The following is a 14,862-nucleotide window of genomic DNA, read 5'->3' as shown; positions in this document are numbered from 1 at the left end:
CTATTCTGGTGCTCCTGACAGCTTAGGGACATAGATGATGACTGAATATTGCATTAGGTTCTAATTAAACTTTTAGGAGCTAGAAAGCTTTAGGGGAAAGCCCCGTAGTAGCTGTGGCAGCTGCCCCCACATGGCCCTCTGTGGATCTGCCCCTGGAATACAGTCATCCATGCAATACACTGACACCCCCTTTATCATTCATCACTTAATCATCTTTATTGAATTCTTCTTCTTCTTTTTTTTTTACCACATATACAACTGGACACAGTAAATTTAGTGACATTATCAAACAGTGATCCAGAATAACAGGGAGTTTTCATCATAGAAGTAGAATCAATTGAAAAAGGATTCCGCTTCTATGTTTCCAATACTGAAACACGACAGAGGGGAGATGCCATATGTAAGAACATTTCAAATGCTTTTGGAGTCAAAATAATTGTACACCTCACTGCAAAATAAATCCTGAAACAATGGGACCTGTGGATGGTGCTAGATATAGTCAGAGGGGCGCCAAAATGTGTGGATGAATGAGACAAGAGTTTCCATCGTGGCTCCAAAACGTCGCCGTTGCATTCACAGTTTAAACCAGAGGAAGTCACTGAATCCTCTCTGATGTGGGGAACATTTTGGCTCTTGAGGCTAGGGCACAGTTTCCAGTTGAAGAGTAAGTCAACCACAGCCCTGAGTGAGAAACTCTTACTTATTCCTTTGAAGCCAAACCTGAGTTAGCCCGGCTCTAACTCTGCAAAAGCCCTGAGTTTTGGCCTGTGTATCAGGCCATGTGTCACATATGAAGGGGAATGTGTTTCCATCTTTGTGTGTGTGCGTGTGTGTGTGTGCTAATGCTGCATGCTGCTATAAAGTACTGACCCCACTGCTTACAGTCTTCCCAGCTAACATTTATGGGGTTCGGAAATATTCAATTTTCAATGAATAAATAAATAAATAATTATAAAATAAATATTCACATGGGTAAATTGTGTAACATTAACAGTGATTTGCAAAACAAAGATTGAGAAATTATTAAAACTCTGTTCATTATTATGAAATGTTATTTCATTGTAAGTAGTATAGGTAATTGTGGAGTATTCTGGGGCAGCACCGCCGTCTTGGAAGGATAAGTGTCCGCAGCTATGGCAGCTGCCAGTCTAATCATCTGTCATCTGTCAAGCATTCATCATCAGAAATGTATAAAGACATGCAAAAGGCAAATGCTCATATATAGAAGCTCTCACCAGAGGCAAAGAATCAAATGATTACAAAATTTAAGTTACTTAGTGACTTAATGACTTAAGTATAAGCATAACATTTCAAAATAATGAGTTGAGTTTTAACAACTTCCTTCATTATTTCATAAAAATGTTAGTTCATTTATGTAGTTTACACAGTTTCTTCATATGTTTATTTATTTCATAACGTCTTATTTAATGTTGAACACTTCAGGGTTCCATAAACACCTTCCTTCATCAAAATGACTTTTATATAACATAATATGCAGAGTTCAAACCTATCAGATTTATTCAGGTGAAATAAATGTGACAAGTAAAAAATGTGAAGGCACTCAGGCCCCGGATCAGTATTTGTTTTAAAATGAAGCAGACATTATAAGGGTGGGCTGATCTCAGACCTGCCACTAGGGGGCAGTGTAAGTATTTTGTTGTTGTAAGTATTATGGCAACTACTTTTAAAAAGTCAGTCTCGTGATGTCACATCCCTGATTCTCCAAAAAAATTACAAAAGCCTGGAGAACAAAAATAGACCAGAACATAAAGAGACCAAAACCAGCCGGAAAACAGACACACTGGACGTACAGTAACACGGCACCGAGACTAGTGGCACTATGAGATGGCAGAGACGCAAATATTATACATGTGTTGAAAAAATGAATCAAGATCTCTACCAAATGCATCAGCATAATCATCATGGTCAAACAATAAATCAATAATTCCACTCATCGGCTCTCCTCTCTCTCAGTCCACCGGTCTGAAAAGGGCCCTTCCTCTGAGGCCAAATCCTACTTTTTTGGCAGCGGGGGCAGCTTGAGGAAGAGTGGAGGAGGAGGAGGAGGCGGAGGAGGGAGCAGGGGCGTTGAGGGTGGACGGCGGCACGGCAGGCTGGCGAGACAGGAGCTCTTTGAACACTGAGTTCATCTGACGACTGATCATCTCCTGAGAGAGCAAAAGGTGGAGAGGCAAACAGCAAGGAAGAGACATGGAGGATAATGAAAATGTAGCACAAAAAAGAAAAAGTAGAACAATAGACCTATGACTAGTAAGAACTATCAGCTGCATAAGATGCTGCATGGATGCTGCTTTGGAGTTAATCCAGAAGGTGATGGTTAGGACTGATATCAGGTGACTGTGGCCTGATTGTGTACTTTCTCATTAAATCTGGGGTAGGCAGAAATTTGGAAAAGGCAAAAAAGAAAACGACAGCATTTGAAAATATACCCTCCCTCTGCAGCTCTCCCCTCTTTGTCCTAAGCCCCTCCCACCAGACGACCATGGGCATATGCATGGGCTTCATCCAGTGCTTCCCATACACTGATTTATTTAATCATCTCTCAGTGTTTATTAGAACAGAAATGAGACAAGAATTAGCTAACAAGCTGCCCCACTGTCTCTCTGCTTCCCTGGGAGTCGGTCGGCGGCTGTAGCAGCTCAAATTAGTCCAGTGCAAACCCACAGTGCCAGGTCTAACCTGTGTAACAGCAGCAACATAAAGTTTTCTGGTCCAACAGGGAGTCTGGGCTGCCTCCTGGAGCTGGGGTTTGCACTGGCTGGATTCAGGTAACTGCAGCTGCTGACTGGGGGTCAGCCTCCAGAGCTGCTGCCTGCTCTCCTCCCAGTGAGGGAGTCTATAGTGGCGGGGAGTGTAGTGGAGGACACACTGTGATTTGAGGCTCTAGCTACTGTAATGTTAGCTACATGAATGTGAAGTTGAAGCCCCGGTTAGCAGAAAGCTAAACTATAAGCAACATTTTCTTTCCATCTCTGTAATGGTTTGCCAGTGTTGACACCTTTTTTATTTAGTTTATTGTCAGCCTCCTTTTTAGACTGTCTTTTTGATCAGTCTGTCTTCCTTTTTTTGGGTTGCTTTGCAGTGTAGGTAGTTGTCGCCAATGCTGGAATAGCAACTTTCTCTAGGGGGTTCTCTGAATTAGGCTTTCACTGAAGGGACGTGCACATGCATCTGCATTTGGAGAACAGTCAATAGGAACACTCTGTCTCTGAAATGAGCTGTGATTGGCCTAAGTGTTCTGTCATGGGCTAGATTTTCTATTCAAGGGTTTGCTGTCTTATAAAAACTAGTTTTGGTATAGCCACAGTCACATGACATTTACCACCATTTATCAACTACGGATTAAGCATTTTTCATTGTGAATATTTAAAATTTCTGCATTTGAAAAGCAAACTCTACAGTCTGGGCAATGCCCAAACCATCAGTCAGTTAGATCACATAGTCAGCACAGTTTTAAATATTTATGCATATTTTGCATGGTATGTTTAAGTAGCCACACATATACAAGTGGAAGTGAAGGGAGATTTCTGCAGAGGCAAGGTCTATATTTATCTGGTCACTGAGCATAAATGTTCTGTATAACATGTTACTAATTTAGCTGAGCAGCTGTCAGTGGAAAACTAACAGTGTGCACAAATTAGTCACTGGCAGAAAGAGACATTTAGTACAAAAAGTCCAGTTAGATTTCCTTTTGAACTGGGGTTATTGTGTCATAAGTCATTGGACGTCAAACCACTGCAGGATGTAGCTTCACCAGCACAAACTGTTGATATCTAGGACTGTTAGCTAGCTTTTCAGGAAGCAGGTCAATTCAGCAAAGCAGCTCACTCAGAAGAGTTATCTAGTAAATTGATGAAATCTGATTTTTGGAACAGAAAACAAGTGAGTTTCTAGAATCATCAAAAACATTCCAGAATTTGATGGCCAACACCATTTATAGTCTCACGGGAGCTGAGTGGCTCACAGGTGTGATATATCAACCAGGGCGAACTACCAACCTTGTCCACTACTGGTCTGTCTGCCTGACCAAATGGAGGTCTGTCTGGGGGTCTGAAGCCGCCCTGTCTCACAGTGTCCAAAGTGTGTCTTCGCTCCTGAGACCTAAAAGACAAAAGGTAACACAAGTAAGTCAAAACATAACTGAAGATAAATAGAGATAACAGACAGATATACTGTAGATATAATAGATGTTAACCAGATTTCAGTTTGTGAATTTCAAGATATTGCACATCAGATCATAACAACTATACAAATTCTAGTCAAAAATAGTCTCTTTGTGGTGCTTGTTCCTCAATAATAGCTACATTAGCACTAGGGGTGTAACAATACATCAATCCACATCGATACATCGATTCACTGATTAACGATCCGATTACATCGATGCAAAATGAAAACATCGATCCATATCGTCATCTTAAAGATACACCTTTATTTTGAAATTCACTTAAACATGAGAAATGTGAACAGGTCTATTTTTATTATTTTTTGTTACAAAAGAATACTGTTTTTCATTTAAATGCCTGATACCTGGAAGAGCTCAGAAATAAAATGGTCAAATCATATTCTAGTTGTTTTTGTGAGTTGATGAAAATGATTGTGTTAGATGGGCATATGATATCACGTCATATCGATTGCAGGCTCCTGAACTGAATCGAATTGAAATCATATCGTGACAGATTTTGTGATATCAGCAAACATTGTATCGTCATCCAAACAAATCGATATAATATCGTATCGTGATGAAGCTGGTGATTTACACCCCTAATTAGGACTTGCTAGGACAACAAAGACCATCCTCCTAATGTTGGTAAGGCTGCCTTTCATTAGCTGGTGTGTACAGTATGTAATTACCAATAACACCCTTTTATTCTAAACCAGACATATTTGATTTGTTGGTCTCTTTTGGACTGCAGAAACCAGCTGTGAACACTGACATATTATCAACCGACAAAGTTGATATCATGAACTTCGCAGTAAACCATTGTCTGTTTGCACATTCAGCAGACATGAGTATTCGTTTGTCATGTCACATCATGTTTCTGTCCATCCAGTTCGTGTAATATGCACTCTGCTTTAGCCATATATGGAGACCACCAACTCCTGAGTGAAATATCTGTCTCTTCAGTTGCCAAATGCTCGACTATGTTCACCACCAAATCCCTGACTTAGACTGTTTGTTGTTTGGTACTGAGAAAGTAGCGAACGGTAAGTTTATCAGGGCTTTTTAACCAAAATCAAAAGCAGTAATGTTGTGGGTTATAAAACCAAAACAATGAGCTGAAAGAGACTAAACCAGAGTCAGGCTCAGGTCCAGTTTTGCAAACCCGCACCTGCAAAGCTTAAAGCCGGAACTGACCCGTCACTTATCTCCAAGTCAAATCTGGACCTGCCCTGACCTGCTATGTCCTGTGACTCGACCTGTGATTAAACACACCATTTTGCTGTTGCGCCGTTTTGCATAATTTACTATCCCATTCTAAGCTCCTCCTTGTTTTTGATGTAATGCAAAGTGACACAAAGATAATCGATTTTGCAGTAATCATCTCAAAATGGCTACAAAAAAGGCACAAAAAGACCACAAAGTCACACAAATTAACTATAAGAAGCAGCAAAGCAACCACAGAGAAACACAAAATGACGACAAAAACATGCATAATGACAACAACAACAACAACAACAAAAAAGAGACTAAATTACCACAAAGTCTTAGACTTGCGCTTAGGAGAGGTGGTGGGCCATTTTGCCTATCTGTGCCAAGGATCCATTCCGCATAATTTGCCCATGAATTTATATAAATATATACATATTTTTTACCAGTCACACAACCTTTTTACAGGTTACCTCGCAGATACCCAACCCTGGTGCAGGACTCTGCAATAAACAGCTACATAGAGAGGAGCAGCTGCACATTCAGCTGATTATGTAGATTGTAGCCGCTCTAAAGTACGTTAATGGTAATGTTGTGTGTTGTTCCGCTGTGATTTCTCTTGAATGTTTCTACATGAATAATATTGATCCCTTTATCTCTCTGTATAACATCATAATCCTATACTCGTATATAGAAGAGGCTATAAACCTCTATGTATGTGAGTGATGAGTCCAGCACAGCATGTACTGTGTCCGAGGTGTGTGTCAGTCTTACACTGGCAGGTGTCGTGTGGCAGGAGAGGTTGGCGGCTTTCGATTGGGGCTCCCCTCACTTCCTCTCTGTCTCCCAGGCAACGAAGCACTGTCGCTGTTCACCCGCATTCTGTCAAAATGTACATAGAAACTTTGTGTTATGTGCATTTATGTGCAAGCGTTTGTTCTTGTGTAGAACTGTGTGCAATAATGTGAAAGTGAGTATTTCTGTCTGTGTGTGTATTTTGCTGTCTACATCTGTTGTGTTCGTTGGCGTAAATGCAGTCTTATATTGCAGTGTGCACCAACTACATGTGTGTGCATGTCTGTGTGTGTGTGTGTGTGTGTGTGTGTGTACCGAGTTGTGTTCTCCGTCTGTGGATCTTCTGCTGTCAGGTTTCCAGTGCTGCCTCCTCCTCCTCCTCCTCCGTCCTCTCTTTTCCCTCGCTCTGACCTGAGGGAGGAGAAGAAGAAGAGAGAGAGATATATTAGGAATATGTTTCACTACAGAAAGTACAACCAGTACAAGTTTAAATATGGGATAAAGGTTGAGCGACAAAACAACTGTAGGAGGGAGCAGAAGCAGGAGTGATATTACATGTGACTAGATTTTTTTTTATATATATATGGAAAAATTTAAAGACGAGGCAGAAATCTATAGCACAGTGAGCCTGTGTCGATGTTCAATTTCAATTTGTGGCTAGATGGTACTCGGCTTGTGGTGCTCAAAGTGCCAAAAAAAATTACATTTGAAAAATTAAACTTCAGTGTCTCTTTCCAGAAATCATGACCTGGTTACTCAAGATAATCCACAGACCTTGTTGTGAGCAGTTTCATGTAGGAACTATTTTCTGTCTGCCAAACTACTCCCACTAACTGTATCACTGCTAGGGGTGGGGAAAATAATCGATTCTTAGATGCATCAATATGCGGACGTGGATGATTCAGCATTGATTTACAAATGTCAATAATCTATTATCTAAATGTTTTTAATAATGGTGTTGTTGGAACAAAAGAGGCGGAACTCCACTGTGAGGACAGTGAGCACCCAGATCCCATTATCTTGATAAAAGACATGTGGTTGCAAGCATGTTTTAATTTAATATCTAAATAATTACATTTGTGAGGGGAGAAGTGAAATATAGTGTAAATACTTTATAGGCCATCACCCAGAGAAGAAAATTAATGGAGCGGAGCAGCAAACGAGACCGGCTGACCAACACTCACTGCAGCACCAAACAATTTGAACCAACTCTGTGCTGAAGAAAATAACTGTCTGCTCACCTAAAAAACACAGCACCTGGCCTGTTTAGCATCTTGGCTTTTCCTGGAACTAATGTGCAGCAGAGGAACTGCTCTCCACTGCTGGAGACGTCAACAACAACACAGTGGAGCACATTGCCTCCCCCTCATTTTGTTATTGTCACATAAGAAAAAGACTGTAAGGTGTTCTCACATTAATCAATTCATTAATTACTGCAGTTAACTTTTAAAAATAGAAAGACTTCGTACCATTTATTATTCAACAATACATCAATTGCATACTATTTATGGCAGAATATTACAGTATGTAAACACTGGATGCTATGTTGGCAAAACCATCCCACAGTGGGTTAGCAAGAGCAGCTGCAGATGCATAAAATCAGACTGCCTCTGCCTGGTTCAAAAGCTCAGATATGGAAGCATTTTGGGTATAGGGTTGAAGGAAAAGGGACCTAGACAAGAGCTACACTGTACGCAAGTAAATTTCTCTGTTTAATATGGATCACTACAAATACAGATTGCATGTTTTAAAGTAGCAAGACAGAAAAAGAAACCATGTAGAGAAATCAAAAATTTCGATGCATCAATAATTGTTTTATCATGAAATTGTTGCCCTCTGAATCATAATCGAATTGTGAGGTGCCTGGAGATTCATGCCCCTAATCACTGTGCAGAAGGAAGCGTGCATCCACTGCTAGCTTACCTAGCACCACTAAGTTAGCTAACGTTAAAGCTCAGCAAAGGAAGACACCATAAATGTTTAAGTCTCGTACTGTCCGAAGCACGGCCTCTCATCCATGAGTAGATGCACGCTTCCTTCTGTTGGTGGGTGTAGTTTGGTATAAAGAAAATAGTTCCTACATGAAACTGCTCGTAACTGGGTCATGATTTCTGGAAAGAGACATTGCTGTTGAGTTTTTCAAATGTATTTTTTTTTTGCCACTTTGAGCACCACAAGCTGAGTGCCACCTAGCTCCGTAATACTCAAGAGAAGGCAGACATCTCTACGACTGATATCTCCAGCACTCAGCAACTCACACCAAAACAATCTAAATTAATGAATAGCACTACAAATAAGAGGAAAAAAATATGTATATTTAATTTGGGGAGGAACTGTCCCTTTAACTGTGGAACTGTTTATGGCAATGTGAATTACATATGCGGTTTAAACACCTACACACACAAGAAAATATAAAACTTTTTACATGGCACCCGGCCATCACACACACGTTTTTGGGGCTCATATAAATATATATGTGTATATATATATATATATATACACATAAACATATATGTACATATGTATAGTCAACAGACTGAGAGGCAATACAGCTAATTGGAGCCAAGTGACAAACGAAATGTACCATCTCAAACTGTGATAGAGGCCTCCAAGATCCATTCTGTCATCATCCTGGCACTGGCTCTGGATATGACTGCAGTGTTTACTTGAATGGTTTTGAAGCAAAAAATGTTACTCACCCGTCCAGCACGCTGATGTACTTGTGAGGAATGAGACCCTTGACCCCTCCCACTTCGCCTCTCCACCAGTCACAGGAGGCCTTGCTGTGAAGGATGAGAAGCTCTCCCTGCTTGAAGGACAGCTCTGCAGGAGATCTCGCCGTGTAGTCAAACATAGCCACTGCCTCCCACTCTGTACACACATGCACGGTTACAGTCCACCCAGGCACTAATCCAATTCATGTGTGCGTATGAATCATAATCTAAAATCTTTATTCAAAATGTAACTGCAGTTTGTGGTGTTTTCATGTGAAGGATAGTAAGTGATGCAAAGCCTGTGTCTAATGAAAGCTGGCCTCTGGTGTGTGTATGTGTATGAGTGTGTATTCCATGTACTCACCGTCCTCACTGGGCAGATGCTCAGTCTCTCCATCTCCTTCCTCTGTGATTGGTTCACTGCGGACAAACAGACAAATGAAAGTCAGTGGGCATGCACAGTTCCTCTTCTGTCTGACACACAGACCAACTGTTTACCACAGGCTTTCTTTACTCCTCACTTCGCCTTTGCAAATTCACACAATACTACATTCTGCTCTGAGATTTCTCAAATGACCCCAAAACCTCAGGAAACCTCGGAAAACCTCGGAAAACCCAAAACAGAATTACTGATGGTGCTCTGTCAAATGTCAAAGTATATTATATAAATGTTCTTGAAGGAAACACAGTTTTAGTGAATTACCCAAGAGCTGATTCTGGGGTGTTAGAGGTTTCCATGGACACTGCCGATAGGCTCGAGGCTTGTGTTCAATTTTAGTGAGCAATCAGCTTAATAGCATTAAGCAGTTTTTACACAAAGAATTGCAAGCTGCACAGAAATGCCTCTGGCATGGCATGAAATTCTGTTTCAAGAGGATGAGCCATGAAAAAGGGGCTGAGGGGGAAGCGGCTCTACATACTTGGAACCAACTCAGACTGAGTCTTAAACTCTAACATGACCGGCAAATCTCTGCGGCAATGTGGGGCTGTTGCCCAGTCATTCAATTACTACAAGAGGACAAAAATAAGTGAAGATGGTATTATGTTTAAGCATGAGTACTGAAAGCCAGTTTAATCACATATTCAAGTTAGATCAGTTCAGCCATTCAACCAGATTTGACGAAGCATCGAAACCATTTTCATTCCAGGCCCTGACATAGTGAAGTAAAACATTACCAAAGTCAAAAACATAAAAACACAAATACAAATATACTAACACTAATACTGACAGTTCACTAAAAACAGTGGATTTTATAAAAAAAAATGAAAGCTTTACACTTTTCTTTTAACTTCCAATAAGATGATAAAAAAAGCAAAAAGCTCACAGTTGTACGCCTCCACACACCAAGTTGCAGTTACAGTTTGTCTGTGAAAACATGTATGCTCCACACACTTCTTCCCTCAACAGCACAGAAGATCTGTACAATCAGCACAGTTTCAAAGTGGACACCCAAGATTATTGTCACCGGTATCTGACCAAATGTGACCTCTTGTGCCCCTGAGGTATGGTGTTGAGGAATGGCCCAAAAAGTGTGGTCACAGTGGCTTTGACCTTTATCCTTTGACCATCCAAATTCTAATCAGTTCATTGTGCAAATCAAGTGGGCAGCTGTGCTGAATTTAAGGAAATTCCCTGAAGGTATTCTTGAGATTTTGCGCTCAAGTGAATGAGACAGATGAGGTCACAGTGACACTGACCTTTGACCTACAACCACCAAAATGTAATCGGTTCATCACTAGGTCCAAGTGGACAGTTGTGTCAAATTTGAAAATAAATTCTTCAAGGCGTTCTCAACATATCATGTTCATAAAAAAATGGGGCAGACGTAGGGTATCATCAGCATGGAGGCTTAAAAATAGTGTAAGATGGCTAATGTTGTTAGCATTAGCTTGCCACCTAAAATACTTAGTAGTTTAAGCATTTTATTCATGTATTTTAATAGTGTTATAATTTATTTCATCAGTTGATTAGTCAAACTAATCTAAGTTTTCAAGTTTTATTTTACCTCCATTTTAATTATTTATTTACTATATTTTTTTCAGTTTTGGGCTCCATATTTTTAAACAAGTATTTGTTATAGGGCTGAGCAATGTGGAGAATATACAATATCACAATATTTTTTGCCAAATACTTCGATATTAATAATGTGACAATAGTTTTGTAGCTGACTGTTGGAGCTTTCACATATATTTACACAACATTTTTAATATACAATCAACAGTAATATTGATGTAATGACTAAGTGGGTAAAGAGAAATAATAGAACAGCTTTAACAGTCTGGTAAGTTCAGAAAATGTCACCACCTTACTATAATACAGCCTTAAACACCAAGAAAAGAAAACACTTATAATATCAAAAACCTAAGATATCTAGCCTCATATCACAATATCAATATAACAGAAATATTGTCAAGACCTAATTTTCAACAATTAAATATTGATGTTAACAGCATTTCATCTCAACTAATACCACATTTATATCAATGACTACTCATCTCTCACCAGTACTCCTGCTCCAGAGTCATGTGCTTCTCATAGACGGGGCCCGGCAGTTCTGACTGGCTGGGGTAGATGATGTCATGTTGGAGGATCATGGTTTTGACAAGATCGTTGACCTGTGGCTGCCGAGCAACAGCGTCATCAGAGTCCAAACCCCTCAGCAGGCTGGGACCGAAGCAAACGGCCAGGTTGTAGGGCTGCATCATGTTCTCATCACTGTACTGAGACACACTGGGAACACGCACACACACACACACACACACACACACACACACACACACACAATTGTTTTAAGTATTAACTGACCAAAGCAGATATGACAAGCGATAAGATGTCCCACACTGGGTTACGTTGTAGCTTACTGATTGAGGAAGGCGAACAGGTAGCGCATCACGATGAGGAGAGGCCGTGGGAAGGTGGAGACAATCGCTTTAATCTGGGCAGCTTTCTCTGTCACCCCCTCGATTTCTGATCATGACCCAAAAGGAAAGAGAAAAGGATCAATGTGAGCAAAGATTGAACTATTATGACAAGTCTGAAATGTTGCAGTTACAGTTTATCCACACCTGCAGCAGTTAGGAGCTGTGTCAGATGCATAAATCAATCAAAATTCTGACATAAAGAAATGCTGTGGCAAGTATTTAAACTACTGAGGTGCAGTGGCTCGGTTGATTTATTATGCCTCTGATGGAAAATCCAAGTATTTATGGGGAGTAAACAACCTGCAGGCAGGTTCACAACCTTGATTAGCTGTGCAAATTGTGACTCAGAGTTTTGGTTTTGGAAAAACAGAATTGGCCCTACAGGAATAACAAGTAGACTGTGAGAGAGATAACAACAGAGAGCAAATAAAACAGTGAGATGCACCAGTAGAGAGAGACTAGAAGTTGCACTACCTTGCATCAACAGTGTGTGTGTATATGTGGGGGCGGATTCCCGAAACAAGTTACTTTGTGTGCAGGGCATCAGTAAAGAGGCAACCGCTGTGTAAGGCAACTACTAAAGGTTTACCCTCATTCTACTGTACATGAGGGGGTGAATCAGCTAAATCGAGGTGGAATAAGCATCTAGAAACCACATGATACCTAAATAAGTGAGTAACCGAAAGCAGACATGAAAGCCTGCAGGATCTGAAAACAGAAAAAACACACACATACACACAGACATTTAGGGGTTATAAGGGAGACTTACGGACACACTCCAGCAGCTGAGAGTAGCTGTCGTAAGGGAAGAGAGGAGGCTCAAGGCCCCTGAAGTAAAGCTTCAACACACCGGCCACAGAGTCCAGGTCACACTCACTGTCTGACAGAGGATCCTCTCCTACAGGGAGTGAACCACAGAACAATATGTCACTGTAGCTTATGTACACATTTTCATGCAAAAACAAGCGATACAGTTAAATGCAGTCGAAATAGTTGTAAGATGTCAAACTGTGTACCTCAAAATGCCTAATTATTTCGGGGGATATACAAGTTGAATTAGGTAATTAGGTTGTAATTAGCATTTTAGCCGAAAACATCATAGCCATAATCAGCAATATTGGAAAACAGAGGCAATTAAATCTAAATTATTCTTTAATTCTCTTTAAAGCAGCTAAAATCGATATTTTTTATAATAATAATAATGGATTAAATGACTGTGTGTAATGTGAATTATGACCCTCAGCTCTACAGAGCTTTGTAGCATCTTTCAGTTCAGTGTTTCAGTTCACTATTTTTGGCAGCAGGAAGCATCTGTTTTTGGTAAAAAGCTCCTCTACAAACTCACAGTACACTACTTGTCCAGTGCTAAAAGGCAGACAGACAAAACTAGCAATTAGCTAGTGATGCACCTAGCAGCTAAAGAGCCAGATAATTAAAATAGGAGTTGGTGGAGTGTCAAATAGAGCAAAAAGTGACAATGGGATGTATACGAATCAAAATGAATGCTAATGTTGCTCTGTATGTGGTGAATGTGGAAGGCAACTGTTTCCTGACACGTTGCCAATATCAACTTTATGAGGCGATAATATGTCAGTGTTGTGTTTACAGCTTCAAGTAGCCAAAAAAAGCCAACGGAGCTAAATCCATAAACAGTGCTAAACAACAGTGCTAACAGAGAGTTAATGGTGTTAACCAGAGTGTGGATACAGGTCCCGTCAGGCTCGGGTTGGGCTCTGGTTGGGTTTGGACTTAAAAATCAGATTGTCCGTTGATTTTGGGCCAGGCTTGGTTATAACTGTCTTGAACTCGGGTCGGGTTCGGTCTAGTGTTAACCATGGGGGAGCCAGAGGGTGGGCACCAAGCTTCCGCAATGCCGCCATTTGCTATCAGTGGTAACCATTATATGAGCGCGGTGCAGAGCGACAGTGATGAGCTGGCTGGTGGGACACACACATGCACTTACATACACGTGCGGCCAGACTGGCTTACCAAAATAAACCACAGAGAAGCTCAGATTACAACACACACAGAGAATGTGACTTCATTTTCTGCACGGGACCTGATTACTCCACTATATCTTTACATAGCAAATATTGGTTTGCTGCTATATTAATGTTCTGAATGTTGCATACAGGACCTTAAACGTGGTTAAAAGGATAATAGTAATGAAAAAATGATTTTACTTCCATTGGTGGAAAAAGTGACGCAATATCAGAAGCTCATTTACCTCTCTCAAATGCATCTCTGATGAGGTTAACGTCCCGCTGTGACCCAGGAACTCTGAATATTCCTTCGTGGTGGAGGCCTGAGAAACACACACACACATACACAGTCACATATTACATGTTCATAGATTCAAGATGTTTCATACAAGAACATCCAGGATTGCGGACACACACATACACAAGCAAGTACTCTCACCCTCTCATTCTCAGCGATCAAAGCTCTCTCAGCATGGCTCAGTGCTATACCATAGAGACGGACTCACCGTGAAGGTTTATAAAACGGATACAGCTTTCAACCACCACAGGAATCTGCTGCCCAGAGCTCTGGAGGAGAACAATGAGAGGAGAGTGTTAGAGACAGACAGAGAATGCAGATAGAGATGCAAAGGAAGAGGACAGGGTCCACATAGAAATCAATTCAGTTCAGTTCAAAACACTTTTTTTGTCCAGTTTGCAGAGGCACGTAAAATAGGTAACACAATATAAAAATAAGCAAAAAAAAAAAAAAAAAAGTAAAAAAGCAAGGAAAGCTGTACACATTATGATACAAGTATTATTCATAAGTGCAAAAATAATGATAATGATATAAGCTGGCTTATGATAAGAAATAACAGCGATAAGAGGAAGAGAGGAATATATACAAGGCGGGAGAAATACTGATTAAACAGACGAAGACAGCTGAGGAATAACACAGATGTCACTGCCAGGGCCGTAACCAGGATTATTGAAATACTGAGGTCATGAGGCAAACACATCATTATGTTTTTAAAAAAATACATAAATTATTCTGGTTTTACACATTTTATTCACATGCATC

The 14,862-nt window shown here is 40.4% G+C and overlaps 1 protein-coding gene across 2 annotated transcripts in view; it reads right to left on the bottom strand.

The window, feature by feature from the left end:
* Window positions 1–190: 190 nt before the first annotated feature.
* Window positions 191–14,862, bottom strand: part of arhgap4b (Rho GTPase activating protein 4b) — a 40,336-nt gene continuing 25,664 nt past the window's right edge. For both annotated transcript variants that reach the window (XM_033629586.2, XM_033629584.2), the window contains exons 14-24: window positions 14,309–14,369; window positions 14,048–14,125; window positions 12,590–12,718; window positions 11,761–11,866; window positions 11,402–11,629; window positions 9,263–9,318; window positions 8,884–9,055; window positions 6,500–6,595; window positions 6,164–6,271; window positions 4,020–4,122; window positions 191–2,168 (exon numbers count right to left, since the gene is read on the bottom strand). In XM_033629586.2, the coding sequence (XP_033485477.1) occupies window positions 1,971–2,168; window positions 4,020–4,122; window positions 6,164–6,271; window positions 6,500–6,595; window positions 8,884–9,055; window positions 9,263–9,318; window positions 11,402–11,629; window positions 11,761–11,866; window positions 12,590–12,718; window positions 14,048–14,125; window positions 14,309–14,369 (1,335 nt within the window). In that variant the 3' untranslated portion in view covers window positions 191–1,970. The remainder of the gene's footprint in view (window positions 2,169–4,019; window positions 4,123–6,163; window positions 6,272–6,499; window positions 6,596–8,883; window positions 9,056–9,262; window positions 9,319–11,401; window positions 11,630–11,760; window positions 11,867–12,589; window positions 12,719–14,047; window positions 14,126–14,308; window positions 14,370–14,862) is intronic.

This window comes from Epinephelus lanceolatus, chromosome 8, assembly GCF_041903045.1.
Source record: "Epinephelus lanceolatus isolate andai-2023 chromosome 8, ASM4190304v1, whole genome shotgun sequence".
Lineage (NCBI taxonomy): Eukaryota > Metazoa > Chordata > Actinopteri > Perciformes > Serranidae > Epinephelus > Epinephelus lanceolatus.
This window is presented reverse-complemented; position numbering and strand designations above follow the sequence as displayed.